Below are 17,747 nucleotides of genomic sequence, written 5' to 3' on the forward strand. Positions count from 1 at the left end.
ATACCTGCTTCACCTCTGGTAGCTCTGTTGGGAGACTTTCCCCGCCCCAAACCCCTCAAGGTTATGACAAAATACATAGACCTAGCATTGATTCTAGCAAAACGAGAAACGACCCTGCATTTCAGAATCGGACTCCCCTGACTCATCCATTACATCTTTAGGATAAAACGAGAATGGGGAGCAGGAGCAAGATTAGACTGCTGACCATGAAACACGGATTCATGCCAGGAACACGTGTGCTTCGGTACTTTGATACAGTGAATAACTGGGTGAGCAGAGGCCGGGGGTGGTGGATGGGCGGTAGGACATAATAACATTCCATGGACATATATTTCAAATATTACCTGTCTTTGATGCATGTACCATAAGTGCACTGTTGGATATATACTCTAATGGTTGAATCACCCAGGGTTTTATAGTTGGTTCGTGTACTTATGTCAAATACCAATAAAATATATTTTAAAAAAAATACGTACAAAGACTTCTCTTGGGGGGAGGACGACAAAGATAAGGCACAGAAGAGAGGGTGGCAGGATACCTTTTTGTAAAGTGAATGTGTGAAGTGCCTCAGTCAAAAACAAAAATCAGTAGCCAATGTCATATTTTTGAAACTTTTGCCACAAGAACGGCCATTCTGCCCTGTCTAATGCATTTTCAGCATCAATAGATAAAAGTACACATTTTACACAGGATGCAACTGATTCAAGATTTTCCAGATATTATCGTCCTTCCATCTCCATACATATTTTGAAGTTGTTGATAAAATTACCTATTTGCCATGGATTTTGTTCGAATCTTTGCTTCAGCATTTAAAAGTGAGGTTGGTCTCTATGCACTAAATTCATTATGCTTTTTCCCCTCTTTAACAATGAGGGCAGTTAATGCGTGTACCGTGGTTAGTGGCAAACTGAAAGTCTGATGAACACTTTTGAGTAGGTAACATATATTTTAATTGTGTATAAACTCGGACTTTAAAACAATTCTCCTTAATGGCCTTAATCTACTTGCATTTTCTTGATTGCCTGCTCTAATAAGTGCTTCAGAATGTAGCCTATTTTATTCCATCCACCCGACAGTTTTATGTCTCAAGAAAGCCTAACAGAGACATAATAGAGCCTTAAGCTATCCGCTATACCTTCACCATCAGTAGGGAGATGAAATCCCACCTTAGACCTTATATATCTTTCACTCTTGCCCCTGCTATCAGAGTCTGGCAGTAGGTATCAAAGATGCCAGCTCAGCTATTTCCTAGTGTCTTTGTTTCAGGGATCTTGGCTTATTTTCAAAGTAATCTGTGAGAAGCACCTTTAACTCTAAACTTTTTATCTGCAATGTTGTTTGCTTCTTATCCTCCTCGGTGTCTCACAGTTTCTATTCTAACTTTGTTACTTGTGATTTAAGTTGTTTCTTTGTCATACTTCTTAACTTTTTGCTCCCCTTGGCATCAAAACTCATCTTGTCAATTTAAAGCCATCTAACAGAGTGACTTTTGACACCCCTGCATTATAATTTCCTGCAAAATTATTTCTAGTGGACTCTCTTATCTCCTCTCACCCGCTCATCCTAAAGGTGCGTGCCATTGCCCGCCCAATCCAGGCTTTTTCCTCAGCTTTGGTAAACCAGTAGCTGTACAGTTTTAGCAGAGTGACTGGCCCTGGAAGTCATTAAGATTTCTTCCCCAACACCCATCTCAGCCCGCTGTTCTGCAAAAAGCTTAATCAATGCATGTGTAAAAGTCATACCTTAGAGAAGAAGGTTTACCTCATCTCTCCTGGTTGATATTTTTCTGTAACATCTACAAGTGGTCCTTGCTTATTACTTGCTTTAAAGCCCATATTCAGTTTACTTTGGGTTTCTAGCCATTGGTCCCTCGTTTTATCTAGTTGCTCAAGCTGCAGCCCCAGATATCAACTATGTTTGGGCTAAACCTTGCTTCTAGAGGAACCCTTCACCAAAAGAAACTGACCTTTGCACTTTTTTGCATCCTATCCTCAAACAGAAAGTCAGAACCAAGCAAGATCTCTACACCGCCCGTTTTTGGTGCTGGACACTCGTAATACTTCTCGCCATGTACGGTTAAGTTTAATTCTCTTTGTGTTTCATGAATAAAGAGGAGCATCAACAAGTCTTTCTAAATTCTTTGTTGGAGGGACCTCTTTGTGTGGAAGTTAGGGGCTTTCCAACTGAGGTTGCCCAGTCTTGTCACATCACAGGGGTTACTTCCATAAGAATCACAGCAGTTTGAATCCTTTGATAAACTTCCTGCAAACCTCAAAGAGGTGAGCCTCTGCCATCATTTGAGCGAGACTCGGGTCCAGCACGAACAACCTATAGTTCAGAGAAAAGAATGAGTTTGAGGGAAAGCACAAAGAAATATCAGTTCGGTGGAGAATAGCGAACACTAAGTATCTTTAACTTAAGAGTTTCACTTCTCTGTGGCTTTCCTGAGGTTCCTCAGGAACCATATAATACTCCGATTTCGGTACTGGTCTCTGTTTTTACTGTCATTTAACTTATGAGTTGGCTTTTACTCCCTTTGCTCAAGTTCCGAGACATGTATGCCCATAGCAGAGTCCTCCAACACTCTGGCCCAGTGGGTCCCCTGTAAGGTGGTGTATCCATTTTTGTTCTCCACTCTATTATGGAACCCTCATCGAGAAAGATCTTTCATATCACCTTTGATTACTGTCTCCTTCAAGGTACCTCCTAAATTCATTGTACTGGTCCACCAGGACAGGAGACAGTGGGGAGTTTAAAATAGGTAGCAGGACTCTGCAAGCTTTATTTTCCAATGCATGCACACCTGTTTCGCACCAGAGGATCATCATTTTATAATTAGGACTCCTGCGCTATTCTTTGCCCTGTCAAGACAACAGCTCCTTACCGAGCCCATTTGAGGAAACTCCAGAACTCCAATGCTATCTTGTGGCTGGTTCCATTGTATGCCTACAGACAGACAGACAGACAGTGCTTAATTTGTAAAAGTAAGCATGCCGGTGCCCAGTGGTCTGCTCAGAAGTCTGCAGCCAGTGCAATTAAACTTTGAAACGCTGAATACCAAGGCTGGTAGTGTTAAAAATCTGTCACCATATAGTCCCTACTCCCTTATCTTACTCTTGCCATTTCGTTCTTTCTCACTGTGACTTTTTCTGTCTTTCTCTTTCTGATTTGTATGTTCCTCCCCCCCCCCCCCTTGCTCTCTAGAATTATCTGATGCAGAAAAATTAATTGCTGTTACCCAAAAATAAGTGCGGGTGGCCCTCACCGGCAACCACTGCCTCAAATTAAGCAGCCTACAGGCTGGCTTCCTTGTGAGGCCTGTCAGCAGATTTGGGGCCTGCTTTTGATGCCCACCTAGGAGGTTTTCTGAAATGCACCACACACCCCATTCTCTACACCGCACCTTAGAGATTTCCACGCCTACCTAGCACCCCCACCCAATGATCCCCTTGAGGAAGAACAGGGAAAAGGATCCCCCTGGTATACTCCACACACTCTCCTCCTTTGGGGACAATCTATCCACTGCTCATGGGGACTGATAAATCAACCTCCAGATCCAGGGGATTGCAATGCCTGCCTGCAGCCTCTATTGGTGCCCTTTCTTTGCAGAAAGAAGACTTTCTCCTCACTGGCCTTCTAGGTAGGCCTAATATTGCCTCACTCTAACTTATACCACCCCGCTCCCCCCCCTCCAACCCGGCCATTGTGGACTTCATTTCATGCACCGTTTTAAGTGGGGATTGGAGGACTAAGATGGGTAAGAGTTTATGGGGTTGATACACAAATCTAGCGTCACATCAAGGATCGCAGCCACTGTGCTGTTTCTGCCATCTACTGGTGGGGACAGGGCACTGCTACACTGCAGCAATCTTGTCAGTATCGCTTAGCAGTCTCCTATTGGATTTATGAATGAGAAATGTGTATCTTTTTTTCTATATTTATGTTTTCTCTCACTATTTAGGATTTTGTTAGTGATCTCTGTGTTCTATTTTTATAGGTTATTTCGTTTTTTTCTCCCTTGGTGTTCATACTTCTGATAAAGTTTTTCAGCAAAGTTGAAAAGGGAGATGCAAAGGAGGCTTGCTTAGGTAAGTAGAGCATATTCATTTTTAAATAATTACACAACTTGATTCAATAGGTTGTTTATGGCCTTGCCCTGAGATGTCTCAAGGCAAGCATGACTGCCCGCACATGTGTTTCCCCCCCCCCCCATTCATTTTTCTTTGGCCATATCATTTACAAAACAATCTTGACCAAGATTCCTGCTTACCTTGCAGACAATCTAGCCTTCTTTTGTGGCTCTGTGCACATCTACAGCCATGAAACTGGAGGCCAAGAAGTGTTAAAGATCTTTTTGTCTATGCACCCAGGCTCTGGAACAACATCTCCTCTTTGAAGAATATTATATCACAGTGCAGGAACAGTCCACTTCTGCTCCCAGACCCCAGTACTTTTTCTATCACTTATCGTGAATGCTTGCCTTTGACCCGGTTAGGTGCTCTGCTGCCTTTTAGCTAGGTTTGTACTATACAAATACCACATACATACAAAGGGGAGATCTGTTGGTTTGTCTGTTTATACCTAACCCATATGAGTTGGCTAAAGAGTTGCACTACAGAACCACAGCTTTTGTATTGCCATACAGTTTTATGTTCTCGTTCAACTCTGCTTCATTCTTTGCTGATTTTGTGTTCTTTAGTGCTGAAGCCTTACACAGGGCGCTTTTCCTTCATGCTTTCTAATCACTCTTAATAGCCAATATTTCTGGTCATTCCATCTGGTGGTGATATGTGGAGTGGCATAGATCAGTACTGCAATTGCCTTGACATTTTGATTTGAGTGCAAGGGAAAACTTGAACTTTCTTTTCTTATAAACATTCTGATACAAGTGCATGCTTGAACCTGCCAATGCAATGTCAAGTTAGATTGTTGGCAGGAAATCTTTTACTTTTGCGCCCTCATCCACACCCATGGAATTGATTTGCCCTTTCCCCACTTCACTTACTTTAACTACATCTTCAATCATTTCATAACGGTCACCCTCCTTTGTGAGTCTTACCAGCCCGTCGAATGTGAGAGCGCTTGTTTTCAATCCTGATGTTCGTTTTTGATGTCCGCCACTGAGCTTAGGTCACATGCTCTACTGTTGTGAGCACTTGTACACCATACACTTGTGAAGCAGAATAGGACTTAGCCCTAGAATTGGGCTATAGTATGCGTCTTATTCTTCATTCTAGGATCTTCATTGATAGCCGCAAATGTAGAATATTCTTACTTACATGTCAGGATCTCAGAAGACTTTAGATCCATACAGTAGAATGCACACTTAAAGGGTGTGAGATCTGGCATGCTCATATGTAGTTGAAGCCTCTGAAGTCCACGTTGGCTATTTTTCCTGATTATATAATTTTAGTAATAACATAACTTTGAAGTAGAAGCTCTCCACTACTGTGAAGGCTATCCCTGAAGACAAAAATAAAGTTTTTAATAGAGGAAAAAAATACAAAAATAGCCGACTACATATGCTGTTCCCTTATGGAGCCAGCAGCTTTCACATCCCAACATGCTTTGTACTGGCAGTTGCTTGACCGCCACTTGATTTTTTTCCCTGCTCATGCAAAAGGATTTAAAAACACTTAAGAGCGTTTTGTTATCTACTTTGTGAGTTCTTTACCTCAGACCGTCAAGATTTTATTTTATTTTTTTTGCTTTAAGTCAACATTTTAAATGTGAAAGTAAACATTGTAAGGCACATTTTTATGATAGAAAAAAAATGATTTAATTAAATTCTCCAAACACATTACTGAATTATAAATTTTTAGCCGACACGCTGATTTGTAATATCATTGCCTCTTCATCAATGCCATTAGAGATATAAAACATTAATTAGATTTTTAAAAACCCTTCTAGGGCAAAACTAAATTTCAAATTCAATTATTTTCAAAACAAGGGTAAACACATTGCCATTTGCATTATTAAGTGAAACACATCTTAAATAGGTAAGTCAACTTTTCATGAAATTCATAGTTTGGGTATAATTTGTGCATAATTTAAAACTGTTATAATCGTAAGTAACTTCATAAGATTGCAAATTCATTTTTCAAAAAGCAGGATAACTTGTTATGAAGAGGACATTTTTGTACTGTATTCAGATGGTGGAGTCTTCTATATTTAGGAGCATTTGTTTCAACATTGACTAAGATGAATTTAAAGATCATCCTTAATTTCTTTACTTCAAATATTTAAACTTCCAACATTGTACTTGATTAAACCTTGATCCAAGTCCTCACCAGTTAAATAGTCTAGGTAAATTGTATAATTTAATAGGCTTAGAGAATTAATTAAAACAAACACTTTTATCCAATAGAATAGTTATGAGAACACATCCTTCTTTATTACTGAACACAGTTCCAGAATTTCACCTAAATCAGTCAATCACCTTGCTGGACTTTCTTTAGTAGTCATTCATGTCTGGCAGAGGGACCTTAAAACTTGTTTAAAGAATGTAAAACTTCCACCTGGACTAAAGACTTAAGTATATTCATTCAACCTTTTGTAAACGTTGTTTTCTACTTCATTCAGGCCTACCTACATCAAAACAGTCTATTTGCTGATGGATAGTTTCTTGAATTTCACTTTCATACTAATTGGCCAAAAGGTCCCTGACAAGCAAACCAGAGCTCTTATGATGAGGGCTAAAGTGGATACAGCTGTTTGGTTGAAAAATGACCCCATCTTTGACATTTGTAGGGCAGCTACATCAGAATTTGTATTTATTTATGATTGTCTGTTGGCATTGTATGCATGAGTAGGTGTAAAGAATACTTTACAGATAACTGGAGAAAATACAGTTGCAAGAGACAAATTCTGAAAGGATGTGAAAAAGTAACCGTAAAAGAGGGTGGGAACAGGTTGGGCAAACTAGAACAGATTAGTTGAGATAAAAGCAGAACTGGCGAGTTTTTACTTTATGAAGGTTATCATATAATTTTGTAATTCTGATGGAATGGGAGTCTGAAGGCTAGGAGTGGTACCAAATAACAACAGTTTCAATACTAAGGACATGTTCAAAGCGGGCAGTTTTATGAGGAGTGAGTTCTTGCTGCTTAGTCTCTTCTGTTTGCCCAAGATATTAAGAAGTGCTGCATTGGTATGTAGGGGTTTTGAGTTGGCTGGCCTTGTGAGTGAGACATCCTATTTTGTATTGTAGTCTGTTATGGATAGGGAGCCATTTAAGTTTAGGAAGTCCATTCATAGTTTTGTAAACATTACTGTCTAGATTCAAACTTTGGAATGGATATAGTAGTCTGACAAGCTGTACTTAACAGCCTCTTTCTTTGAGGTCTCCTTACATCGTATTTGAGAAATCATCTGTCCTTCGCCGCATATACCTAGACACTTTTTTTTTTTTTTTTTTTTTGTGGGATACGATACTCTGCTGTACATTCGTGACCATCAGTGAATATACTGTGATGCCTCTCTGGTCTACTATTCAGTGGCCCGAAGTTCTTCAGTCAATACTATATTAGCATATGGCCCTGAAACAGAACTGAGGCTGGCAAGCAATCCCATATCACAAGGCATGCACAAGGCATGCTGGGATATGGAAGCTGTTGGATCCACAAAAGAACAGTGTGTGTTTTCAGCTTCTTTTATTGTATGCCTATCAGACTATTTTTTTCCTTTACTCAGGTTTACATATTTCACCTTCGGTAGCCTTACAACAATATGAAGAGCGTATCCTGCAATGCTGTTTTATGAGTAAATTTTGAGGAAATTAGCCAGCATAGACTTGTAGAAGTTTAAAGTGCATATGGAAATGACAGCTCTTGTATCTTTTAAATGTGCATTTTACTATATAACTTTGAATGGTTCAGGGACCATCACAAGAGGGTCGGATTTGTTTTACATTCATTACTTCAGGAAGATTTCTGCAATGCACGAGTAGGAATACAAGTAACATTTCCATCCTCACTAATCTTGCCATGCCTCCGCCATCTCTACCACGGGTATCCACAGCCCTGGCCCGGCAAATGAGTGTTTTGCTCTTAGTAGGGATAACCATGCCGCCTCAACGCTCCATGAAAACACATTGGCAATACTATATTTCTGTATGAACATGCAAGATAATAAACCTAATGTGTGCCCCATATCTGCCTTGCCTAGAATGCTGTTATATAGTGTCATGGTGTGCCAAGACCATGTGAATGCAGTTGATCGTAGGATATAATTAATTGCAGCATTATTAAATAAATACATAGAAAAATTGCTACCTTATTTTTCTTTTTATTCTTTACATTACAGGATTTTGCCATTTGATATTTTTTTTAAGTTAGATTAGCGTGACACCATGGCCAAAATAAGTCAGTTGTGCCATAGTACCATGTAGTCGAGCTCCCATTGTAGAAAAACATGCCTATATACTGTGCAGGGCACATTCTCATCACGAAAGATAAGGCAACCCCCCCCACTTCAGATCTCACTACCCCAATCCTTATGCCACCAAGAGACGTTTGGTCGTCGAATTGGCAAAACTAGCAGGAAAGTTAATTTACAGTCCCATTATTAATTCCAGGTTTGTGCTTCTGTATGAAATGTAGGCCTTGCACTGATAGTCTATCTCAGAAACTTGACCTGCTCAACCTTCATAGCCACCCACCATTGTAGTGGTTTACGAGGTTGGTAATCTGCCTTGACCACAAACTTTGAAGCCAGAACTCTTCAAAGCCTACACTATTGCAGGGTATTCTTTTTCACTGGACTGACAATGTTTTCCCTAGAAATCATTATGCAGATGGTAAAGGGCACTGGATGCTCTCTACCCTTGTCATCAAGTTGAGCTCAGCACCAATCCAACTCATCAAGTTGAGCCTAGTACCGGTCCAACTCTTTTATCTGAGACATCTGCCTATACAGTGAAGGGCTGACCATAGTCTGGTCTCTTCAACAAAGGTGCATTACATAGTGATGTCTTGAGGTTCTCAAATGTCTTCTGAAACTCAGCAGCCCAATTCACATTCTTAGGTTGCTGCTTTAATGTCAGGGCTGAAAAGGGTGCAGTTACAGTTCCATAGCTAGAAATACACTTCCTGTTACCACCAATGAATCCTAAGAATGCTATCATTTGGGCCTGGTTGGTGGGGATGTCCACGCCAACATAAACTGGATCTTGTCATCTAAATGATTGATCTTCCTGTTGTCTACCTGATCGCAAAGATAAATTAGAGAACTGCCTCGTCCAGCACTTGGTTGACTTGAAGACCAGTTTTGTTCCCTGTATACTGACCAACACATGTTCTAGGTCCTTAGGTGGGCAGGTTAAGAGAGCAGTCCCTCTCTGGGATGTTATCATGATTCCCTCCCCACAGTCCATAACCGTTTCAACCCTACCACCCACTTACTCTAACTGGTCCTTAATACAACTAACAAAAATATTTTCAGGGACCCCCTCACTTCTCTACAAACACAGATCTCTTAACTGTATAGTGCCCAGGTCTACTCCCACCACCTTCCCTTTCTAATGTGCAGGTAATTTTGTGCTCAAGTGGAACTTCTTGTTCTGTTCAAGAGAATTGAAACTGGAACCTCCAGATCTCACGCCGCTTGCTGTCAGTTGTCTAACCCTTTTCAGGGGTGGGTGGGGGAGTGATGGGGGCCCCAACCATGTTAACTGGGTCTTTTGCAACTGGTGTCCTGAATTGTGTACTACTATGAATCTGCTATTTAAGTGAGTTACAACCTTTCTACACTTGACTCTCAGGGTAGCGAGAGTGGGTATTCCAGGGCTTCTCAGGGAGGTAGTGTGGGGAGCAAACATTCAGAGCTCCTAAATCAACCGACAGACACAGTAAATTCAGCTTCCAGCTCCAAGGCTTATTTCTTTAGTAAAAGCAAGTACTTTAACTACAGCACAGAACTAAGTACTACACCGTCCATTTATGCCCAGTAATACAGAGTTGGATCACTGGTGCTACATGATCTAATGCTGTAGTGTTCTCTCCGCAGATGGGTGATGTCTAGGTAGTATAGTGTCTAGTGGCAGAGGCACAGATTAGATACAGTTACAAATTATCATGGTCACCCCCTTTGGGGCTTATAAAGGCAGTTTTGTCACTTGATCGTACCTTGGTTTACTTCAGGTAGAAAGTCTCAATGTACATCTCAGCCCTTGTTCTCCTGTTGTGGGTGCACTTGGTGTGCCTCATCAGGTCACAGGGCAGGGCCTAGACCTCGCAACATCCGGGACAGGCCCAGGCCTCTGTACCTACTCTAGATTATCATCCAGCAATGCCAAAATAAAAGTCGGGCTTCCAGATTCATCTCCAGTCGGCTATTTAGGACAGGGTAACCCTCTTGTATAACATGCAGATGACATTCCTGTGTATGAATAGGTGTAGACTACAACACGTACAAAAATGTCAAAGAATTTTACGGGCATCTTTTATGGTGCTATAATTTTTAAAAACGTCGGTACATGTAACGCTCCTTTTTTTTAGGGTTTGTAATAGGTCCCTGAATAATCTTAATTTTCCATGAAAGCTTTGTTTTTTTTATTGTTAATGAAACGTCACTAGTTCAGTGAGTTAAACATACAATGCTGAAAGTGTTGTGTTCTTAGGTCACAAGTGTGAATTCTGGTATGGCTGACTCAGCCTTCTATCCTTTTGGGGTTGGTAAATGGAGAACCATTATATTGGGTATTAATATCATTAGTTATTTACAACACTTAGAAACGGCTGAGTTGTGGTATGAAGTGGTACTAAAAAACAAACCAAATTATTATTCTACCAAGCACTTGCTACAGTGTATTGTACAGTTATGCCCCATAATATTTCTTTTGTATAGTTTACCTTTTATACAAGGCTGCACGTTATAAGTGGTCAAATAAGAAAATAAAACAAACTACCTGTACGATTTTATTCTATTTTAATTTCATATCTATTTTCTTTGGAAGGCAAAATCCATCTAGGATATCACTGTCTTTTCATTGACCCGAGATAGGAGCTTATTGACTTTCTTTTATTGTTGTGCTAGTATTGCAGGGGACCTCTGATGTTTATGGATGAGGGCAGATGTAATAATTGTAGCTTCCCCCTTGCCTTCATACTGTCACCTGGACACAATAAGTGCTGATCATTCTCTTGGAAAGTAAACAATTAGGCAGATGGCACGGAAAGCAATGTAAAAAGTAAACCAAGGTTTGTCCTTCTATAGATGTCTTTGGGAGGATGAACAAAACACTGACACCCTTTCAGTCATTGAGGTGTTGAGCATCTGTGGGGGGTGGTACTAGTGGTTTTCAGGTCTGACTCAATGTGCGGTTTGTCTTCCCAGCTGCCAGTTTGGCTCTCGCTCTCAATGGGGTGTTTACAAACACAGTGAAGCTGATCGTGGGAAGGTAAGATTCAAGATTCTGTCTTTCATGTACTAGTATTCCTTTCCACCATACATTTCGTAACAGTTTAGCTAGTCCTTGGCATCTATTCCAAAAGTACATACATTTCTAGCGTGAGATAATAAATCAGCAATGGGGGAGGGTAATACATCTTTAAACTATTCTGTACATGAACACTGTATTTGGAAAGAGATAAATCAATTAGCTTCATCTGCTACTTGTGCGTAAGATTGGGGTTTGTCCACATCAGCTTCCATACAGCTAAGGGGTAGGACTATTGCCGCATTCATGAATGGTTGTCAGAAAAAATATAACTCGTTCAATGAGTGAATCTCAGCTGTTGTGTTGTCCAAAGTGCTTTAACTGCCATCCCCAAATGTTAGCCTCCGTAAATGCGAAGAAGTTAAGCAACTAGTGTGGTGTTAACTTCAAAATACATTTCTCTTTGCTAGCTTTCTCTATACATTGCTGTTGTGGTCCACTCTGTCATCACTGTTCCTTCGTGTGGGAGGCTTTGGGAGAGTTCTTTAGTTTAATTATTTTTTTCTAACATTACTTTATATCACTGTTTCACCAAAAAGGCACTAGCGCAACTTAAAAGAAACTTTAGCGCTTTCAATGTAAAATTTATATTTATATATATATGTATGTTATTTTGTTTCTCTGGAAAAAAACAAAGGTTACAGGAATGTTATAGGTTAGGTTTATTTTTTTGACACACACAAAAACTTAGAAATTCAGCAGTTCAGTCTCAAGAAACTATAACTCGTGTCCTAAGGTAACTTTAATTGTTGAATTTCTGTGGTTTTGTGTGTATAAGTTCTGAACGTAACTATGAATGCCCTGTAACCTTTGGTATTTTTAGTGAATTTCTAAGTTTTTTTTTTGAATTTTTTTTATTTTTTTATTTCCTAACTATAACACCCATTTGTTTTTTTTCTTCAGTAAATTTCTATGTGTTTTTTTAAATTTTATTTTAACGCAGATGGGGGGCCTATCGCCAGGCCCTGCAGCCAAACCTGCATGACTCCAACACCACGCTGAGCACGGCTTTTGGTGGGAAGTTGGCCACATGTAGTGCCTGCGGCCAACCCCCAAAGGCAGCCAACCTGCCTGGGAGGTGCTGTGGCACACAGCCCACCTCCCTGGGGTGATTTCAGCTCCCGTGACCCCATACCTCAGGTCCCGACACATTTTTTTTTTTTTAGGGAAAGAGGGTACGTAGACTCCCTGCCAGGGCTGTATTTCGGCCCCTGGGACCCCATCTCCTGGTGCCCAGCATTATTGTAAATGGGGACGGGGGTAGTAGCCCCCTTCCTGGGCCATTTTCTGGCCCCGGGGACCCCCATCTCCCGGCACCGGGGCCTGGCCAGTAAATGGTGATTGCCTTGGAGCCCATCCAGGGCACTCACTCCATATTTAAAAGGGGTCACGCATTCCCCCCCCCCCCCCACCTTCCCAAGCCAATATTGGCTCTGGGGACCCCATCCACCACAGCATGTCCAGTAAATGGTGGGTCCTTGAAGACCACTCAGGGCACCCAGTACATAATCAAAAGGGGAAGGGAAGCATGGAGCACGCAGTCCACCCCAGGGCCTGTATAATTAATATTCGGGGAGAGGAGCAGCATGGCCTGCATCCCTGTGCTTATTTCGACTCCAGGTACCCCACCTCCCACACCTCTGCCACATTATCAATGGGGAGGAGGCACACAGCCTCCCTTCTTGGGCTAGTATTGGCCCCGGCGAATGCATCCCCGGGCCTGGCCAGTAACAGATGAGTGCCCTAGAGCTGACCCAGTGCAAACACTTCCTCTTTGAAGGAGGCTGCAGGGTTGGGGGGGGGCAATGCCCCTGTGGCCCCAGCCGGTTCCTCGCCTCCAGCAGGAGCCGGCATTGCTCCTGCCCGCAGGGAGCAGCTAAGCATGCCGCTCTCTGTGGGCGGGAGCAAACTTTTCATTTGTTTTCCTGCCCGCTTCACAGCGGGTGGGAGCATTTTACATGCTTCTGCACGCTGGGAGCAGACGTGGTGTTTGCTTTCATTTAGTGAGAGTTTTAAAATTGCTCCCACCAGGCACTCCAGGACATAGCAGTAGCCCGACCTTGGGGATGGGTCCCCAAAGGCCATTAACGGCTCTGGGAGGGGAGGAGGCTGTACTCCACCCTCCCTTTCCTCTGTACGGCCGGGGGATGGTGGGGCTGGTCCTCCCTCCCAGTTTTAAAAATTATCCAGGCTCTGGGGTCCCCAGGAACTAAATGGGCCCATTTATATTTTTACATAATTTAAACCAGATAAAAATAAAAAGAAAATTGAAGGAATCAGGCTTGTGCCTATGAAGATCGGCAGAGTGACTAGAAGCAGTTTGGCCATGATAAAACTTAAGTTAGGTATGAAAATATAGTTTATGAAAAAGGAAGACCATGGCAGTTTTTTGTAGGCAAAAATTACAAGTGTGAGTATTTTGATTATGAAAACCTTGAAGAGCAAGGCTAATTAATGGGCTGAGGATACCGAAGTGAGGGAAGATGGAAAAAAAAGCTTATCAAACGGCAGGGACTAAACCAAGGTGAAGCAGGGTAGAATTTTAGACTGAGCCATCCAGACTGTGCAAGCAAAATATATACTGTCAGCATACCAAGATCCTAGAGTGTGCTCCGAGCCTACCACTGGTTGGCTTTATTGTCCCTCTCATTTGCATGCTTCTTATTTAATGATTTGCCTTGTTCCATCTTGTGTTTGGCCCTTGCCTGGAGAATACACTAATTACTTGTGTCCTTCCATAGCGCCCTTTCAGGCTGCCACTTTTTTCTGAAAACTCTGTAAGGTTGCATGTGTTTCTGGCTGTCTCCTTTGTGCTTCTCCACGCTCAATGTTTCTCTCTTGTCTGTTGCTTTTCTCCTCCTAGTGTGCTTTCGCTTGTTTCTTTTTGTTTAAGTACTCCATGACTTCTTGTATTTTCCAACTATCTCCCTTGTGTGCTACTCTCCTTTCTATTTATTGCTCTCATTCAAGTGCTTCTCTCTCTCGCAAGGCTGCTGTTTCTCACCCTTGTGCTTATCCACCCCCAACTGCTCTCTGCGCTCTGCATTGCTCTCCCTCACATGTCTACTTTTGGTGTGTTCTCTTCTTCGTGTGCTGGTTTTCCCCTTCCTCCCCATCACCCACTCCTCTGTTAACCCCAACATCCCTGAAACACCAGCAGTATTTTTTTTATTTATTTTATTGGTGCATTCACAATGAGAAAAAGGTTATTTTTTATTTTTTTTAAACTGAGCCAAATGATGTCCGCCATCTTGGATTGGTAAATAAATATTTGAAGCAAACGACTTCGCGTCATTCCACTGAGCATGCACATGAGTTCTGAAGCAGGCAAGCTTCAGTGGAATGCTGCGACTACCATTGCATTTAAAAAAATAAATAATAATAATTGGCGATGGATTACAGTCAGTTACACTTAAAATAGTAAACATAACGCAATCTTTCTAAGGGGCTATCAAAAATGTTGTTCAGTTTCTTATTAAAGAAAAACATTCAATCTTTATTTTAGTTTCTTTACCTTTTGAAACTTTGGCCAACACGTGTTTTGCCATGTTCTATCACTTCATCTGAGCCAAAACGCATATTTATATTTTCTCAAATTTAGTATTTCAAATCCAAATACTCAAGAATTTTGATTTAAAAAATCAATTTACAATATTTAGCTATAATATTTTTTTTTTACATAACAAAAACCTAAACAATCAATTCTGCACAAAATAGTGCATCAAACACTCAATTTATCATTTTATTTAAATAATTTCCATAAGTAAGATGAAAAGAGTTTCATTCATACAGTATAGATCATCTGTTTGTAACATAAGGATTGGCAGCCTTCTCCTAATTTGTATTTATTTGGATTTATAACTACTATAATCTTCATAACCTCTGTTTCAAAACACCCTGTTTATCTGTGCATTCAAGAGTAGTATTGTCAAAATACACATGTATTTTATAATATGGAAGATATATTATTTCTGTCAAGTCTGTTTCATAAGACATTTTGCAGCTTTAAAGATGTTAAGAGATTGCACACTGAAATAAAATTACCTCTTTACGTGTGTTCAGCCGTTTTAGTGCAACCTTCCTACCTATTCTCCATCATTTTTATATTCTTCTATAGCTCCCAACTTAGTACCTCTGGAAACATCCTGACACTCACTTTAAATCACATCAGGACATCTGTTATTCAATAACTGTATTCATTACCTTCTATTTCTTCACAGAATGTTCAAAAAATCTTTCCATAATTCCTTCATTCTAGACCACCTAATGTTACTGTTGCTCACCTGCCATTCAAAATTTGTAGACTGGGATTGGCTGGTTCCACTGCAGGAGCTACGTTCATGGTACACAATGTTTGTGCATTGTGTAGATAGGTCATGGCATCTGCCTGACCACTTCATTTCAGGGCTCTGATGGATGCACTCAATAGTTCAATGTGTGAAGTGACTCCTTCCCCTTATGGCCCTGAACCCCTGCTCTCCCAGCAGCCTGGTTGATGAGCTTCATGGACCATAAAGTGGTTTTGAGGAACATCTTCTGCAGAGTTCGGGCCCTGCCTTCTATGCTGTACTAGTATCACCGATGGGGAATAATCCAGTTTGAAGCTGTAATCTTTCCTTTGAGGACCAGGAAATGTTTTTCTAATCAGGCTCTTTTTACTTAGAGGTATTTTCTCCATTGAAGAGAATGAGAGTAGAAATATGGAAGGAGTCTTATCAAGTATTGTTATGTGAAAAAAAGCTATAGCTCTAGGTATTGTTCCCCAGAGGGAAGTGTTTGGGGGGGAGGGGCGATGGCGTTGCATGCTCAGAATCCAAGGTACACTTTTCAGTGCTCACCTGTCCCTGTTACCTCTGATAAATGAATAAATGTCTTGGGCCAATGTAGACTAAAGGTTAATTGTCTAATTTCAATACTAGTGTAGAACAGTAAGTAGCGGGCAGACAATAAAAGGGAATCTCTCTGCTTTTCTGTGCATGAAAGTAAGGAGATGTAACTTCAATTTAATGTACTGATTGAGGTGGTCTAACTAATTTGCTACTGTTTGTTGGGAAGAATCTACTGCAAAAGATGGGAAAAGAGTGACTGGTTTGGAACTGATCTGAACCAACAACCTCTCAAGAGATAGTTATAGTTAGAAGTCTACATTATATTGTAAATTATATAACGCAGCACTTACAGGTGTTTTATGTCTGTCCTTGAATTAGGCCTCGACCAGATTTCTTCTACCGATGCTTCCCTGATGGACTTTCGAATGCAGAGTTGATTTGCACTGGTGATCCTGAAGCAGTGATTGAAGGTCGAAAGAGCTTTCCAAGTGGACATTCCTCCTGTGAGTTTTATATAATTTCTTCACTTATACTTTCATAAAGATAAATATGTGACCCATTCACAGACTGCAATAGCTCCATACCATTTCTTCCAGTAGTACTTGTTCTGGTTATGCAGAATTACACCACTGTTTTCTGGTAGAAATGTCATTCAAGATTTCTTTATAAGGAGTTTTAAGGCTAACTGAGCATTTTGCATTATGATGAAGTAGTGTAAATTTGGAAAGTGGCACCAGCAACCAATATTTGATCTCAAAGTACCAAAAGCATTTATCTAGCTTGCGATTGTTGTACACATGTAGTCGGAGTGAATATATATTTGGTTTGCAGCTTGTGTGTTGTAGATACAACTGCTGTACACTTTGTAGACATATAGTGTCTGGTTCAGATGATTGCAATGTGTGTTCTTCCAATGTGCATTGAAAGATGTGCAATGGCATTCCTTGAATCAGACGATGCTTAGCAACACAGGTTCCACTTCTACTTTCATTTTTCTGTTATGGGGTTTGGCATTGTTTACCAGTGCTTCCTGGAAATACTTCGCACTGTGGACAAAGGCTCAGAACTAAAGCCTGGAAAGAGGGAAATTCATTTCAGAGTAGAATTCAGCACTTGAACCCAAATATTGATGAAAAGTTGCTGGAGAATATAGTTTTTTTGCCAGCTTCTCACCTTACTATTCTTGGTTCAAGGTCACATAAGAACAACTACCAGGTTGGAAAATATGAGTTGGATTTGTAAAATACACAATTTAAGTACTGTTATACCCACTACTCATGAAAAGACCATCACAAAATCCATAATCTTTGCTTACTTGAGGGACCATGCCGATGACAACTGCAGGCATATGAATGCTTTATTTGTATAATTTCACTCCAGAGGAATAGATCTTGGACACATTACAAAGTAACTTTCCATGAGACTGCACTGCGCTATGGCTAAGAGCCTTTGAAGAGGGGTACAAAAGCACCAGGGAAGAG

General features: G+C 40.8%; 1 protein-coding gene across 2 annotated transcripts in view; it reads left to right on the plus strand.

The window, feature by feature from the left end:
* PLPP5 (phospholipid phosphatase 5) overlaps positions 1-17,747 on the plus strand; it is a 135,352-nt gene that overhangs the window by 35,900 nt on the left and 81,705 nt on the right. For both annotated transcript variants that reach the window (XM_069214022.1, XM_069214023.1), the window contains exons 4-6: positions 3,998-4,088; positions 11,335-11,398; positions 16,645-16,769. In XM_069214022.1, the coding sequence (XP_069070123.1) occupies positions 3,998-4,088; positions 11,335-11,398; positions 16,645-16,769 (280 nt within the window). The remainder of the gene's footprint in view (positions 1-3,997; positions 4,089-11,334; positions 11,399-16,644; positions 16,770-17,747) is intronic.

Source organism: Pleurodeles waltl, chromosome 11, assembly GCF_031143425.1.
Source record: "Pleurodeles waltl isolate 20211129_DDA chromosome 11, aPleWal1.hap1.20221129, whole genome shotgun sequence".
NCBI classification, from domain to species: Eukaryota; Metazoa; Chordata; class Amphibia; order Caudata; family Salamandridae; genus Pleurodeles; species Pleurodeles waltl.